Consider the following 2,900-nt stretch of genomic DNA (forward strand, 5'->3'; position numbering starts at 1 on the left):
TATCACCTGATCAGCAAAACAATAGTCTCTCTCCATTACTTCAAACTCTTCTTAAATAGCTTACCAGCTGACCTGTTGATTAGCTTCAAACAGCCCTAAGTAGTCACTGTTCTGCCTGCCTGTCCCAGTGAAACTGGAGAGACACACATATCTGCGTTAGCTAGCATACCACATGCCTAGGGTCCATGAGGCTGGGGTCCGTGCTGTGGGAGATAGGAGGGAGGGAGGGGATGGGGATTCCCTGCTTGAACAGCAAGCAGCGAGGGGGTGGGTAGGGCAGGGGGAAGCCAGCCAGATCTTGCTGTGCCTAAGTCTCTGCCGGAGTGCCAGCCAGGGAGCAGAGGGGAGGGGTCAGCTCTGCTGTGGAACAGAGAGTCTGCCCAGCCCAGAGCATGCCAGAATGCTGGGGGTGTCTGGTTCATCTTAAACCAACAAGGGATCTGGGAAAGACAATCCATAACCCAGTTTGAGCCAAGTCAGTCAAGTCTGATACTACATTCAACCAGGTTTATCTCAAACTGGTTTCAGCCATTTCCAAACCAATTTGCGTGCACTGAACATCTGTTCTGTTACAAGTTTAAACAAGTTTCTGATCACTTAAAACTGGTTTATATGTCTAATGTCTGTCCCTAGCCCTTAAGTCTCACTGATTTGCAATGAAGCTTACATACTTAAGAGCCCCCACTACTTTTGAAAATTCAACTCAGGACTGTAAGGCATGAGGAACTTAAAAAAAATTCTACCATGGATCAGTATTAAATCAGAAATAGCTTAATCTGAGAGGAAATGAAGTGGGAAAGACATCCCTGGCTTGGGCAGTCTTCCCCATGTTGTATGTTGATACAGGGATGCCTTCTAGCCCCAACTCAGAAAAATAATTCTAAAGAGTGGTTTCCTTCCAGGTTTTAGTTGAAATACTCCCAGTGGTTTTTTGTGTTAGTTTTTATACCATCTGCACATTACTTAGCACTTTCTGGATGCTCACAAATGATAGCCAAGGCTATCTTGTACTCCAGCCTATCAGCAGCTCTTCCCAGCACCTTTACTTCATTATTGACATAGTACATTTCATGCAAAGGTCCTACCATATTAACTCAAATACAAAGCATGCACCTTATTTTTGGAAAGCAGAATGTATAAAAATACACTTGCGGCTCTGCAAGTTGTCTTTCATGACATCACCTTAGTGCTACATATCCCCCACATCCTTATTATCCTTCTTGTTTGAGAGTGGCTGTGAAAAGATTAACATTGGCCTGAACATCCACCTGCCTCCCTCCCCTGCTCTTCCTAGAAGGGAGACAGACGTTGACAACCATCTTGTAGCACAGTGTCTTAATCTTTCTATGCCTTCATGCAGAGAAGTTTTGGTGAAGAAAATCAGCTTCCCTACTTCAGACATGCACCCCAATTCTGGAAGGCTGTTTCTTTTAGAAAAGAAGTGCATGTAGTATGTGAGTAAATATGGTATTCTGGTTGCACATTTATACCCATTTCTTATTTCCCCAGAGTCATTACACCATCCTTAACTTTAAAGAAACTTTTGTCTTGATCTTAAAAACATGAAGAGGCATATATCCAAGAGAAAATACTGAGGTCCGTGAAAGAGAAATGATTCAAGAACAAAACAGAACCAAAACAAAATCCTAGGACTGCTCCATCCTTTTGTGAAACAAGGATGGAAATAAACATGGTCTAAGAACTCATGCTAGTTTACCTGTCAATCATCTCCTGAGGTCCCTGGTCCATTCCCATTCCTTCTCTCTCTAGCATCACAGCATCCAGAAAAGCATCTTCCCAGAACTGCATCTGGTCCCACAGAGTTGAGCGCTCTTTACCTGGGCAATATCAAGTTAAAGAATTCTAAGCTTGCACTGTAAGCAGACACTACAGGATCAGCTCCTTTCTCCCCAGTCTGAAGATGACCCAGGCCAACACACACATGAAAATAATCTCTCAGCAGAAAATTACAAACAAGATCACAAGAGGGAGAAAAAGAGGGAGAGGGAAAAGAAGAACACTCTCCTACCCTACTTCATGACACATTCACTGCACCTTCCCCAAACCTCAGACTGAGACCTGTCCCAAAAACATCCACTAAGTATATGTCTTCCTCCTATCATTAAGTGCCCAAAAGGGGATCGTGCATCACACACAGAAAAGAACAGAACAAACCATGATGCACACAGCCTATTGAGCAGCAATACTGCAGCAGACACAGAGAGGCACCAAAAAGAAATTTTTACTTAGAGAGAAGGTTTCCATTGCAGCATCCTCTAATTGGTCCCAAACAGATCCTTTATCCCTTCCTGCACAATTCCAAGCAGGCAGGAACATGGCAGCAAAGAGAGAGGAAGGACAAAAAACAGGTGAAGAGGAAGAGCTGTTGATTAATAGTAAATTCACAAGTCCAGAGACAGACATGTTTGTTATCCCAGGACACATTCAGCAAAAAAACAATGGGTCTTCAAGTCTAGCTGCTGTCCATTCAGTGCTTCAGGCAGAACTATCTGCAGGAAACATCAATACATTTTAGCTCGCAGCTATTATCCATCTAAGCAATTTCGCTTCTCAGGACTGCAGCATCAATTCAGATTCAGGGCCAACATGGGACTTGGATATGATTTATTTTATGCAAACTATAGTCTCTCACTAATCCTCCCTTACTCATTTTTCTTTGGACAATCCTCCACTTCCTCTTGAACCACCCAAGTTGCCCTCCAGTCTGAATTCTGAATTCTCCAGTCTGGAAAGCAATGCTCCCTGATGAATAAAATCTATGGGAGCCTTGTATTAGAATGAACAAGCCCAAGCCTGTGCAACTCCTCCAAATATCAGTTTCACAGCTCCCAGAATATTAACTTACCTAGAAGCCCTTCATAGAGATAAACCCGCTGGCT

General features: G+C 43.3%; 1 protein-coding gene across 22 annotated transcripts in view; it reads right to left on the minus strand.

The window, feature by feature from the left end:
• MADD (MAP kinase activating death domain) overlaps window positions 1-2,900 on the minus strand; it is a 160,657-nt gene that overhangs the window by 48,845 nt on the left and 108,912 nt on the right. For 15 of the 22 annotated variants that reach the window (XM_019519243.1, XM_019519251.1, XM_019519247.1 and 12 more), the window contains 2 exons: window positions 2,247-2,309; window positions 1,718-1,838 (listed from right to left, as the gene is read on the minus strand). In XM_019519243.1, coding sequence (XP_019374788.1) covers window positions 1,718-1,838; window positions 2,247-2,309 — 184 coding nt within the window. The remainder of the gene's footprint in view (window positions 1-1,717; window positions 1,839-2,246; window positions 2,310-2,900) is intronic. The other 7 variants (XM_019519263.1, XM_019519260.1, XM_019519262.1 and 4 more) reach the window with 1 other exon arrangement.

Source organism: Gavialis gangeticus, unplaced genomic scaffold, assembly GCF_001723915.1.
Source record: "Gavialis gangeticus isolate Ggan-Ray unplaced genomic scaffold, GavGan_comp1, whole genome shotgun sequence".
In the NCBI taxonomy this organism is placed as follows: Eukaryota; Metazoa; Chordata; order Crocodylia; family Gavialidae; genus Gavialis; species Gavialis gangeticus.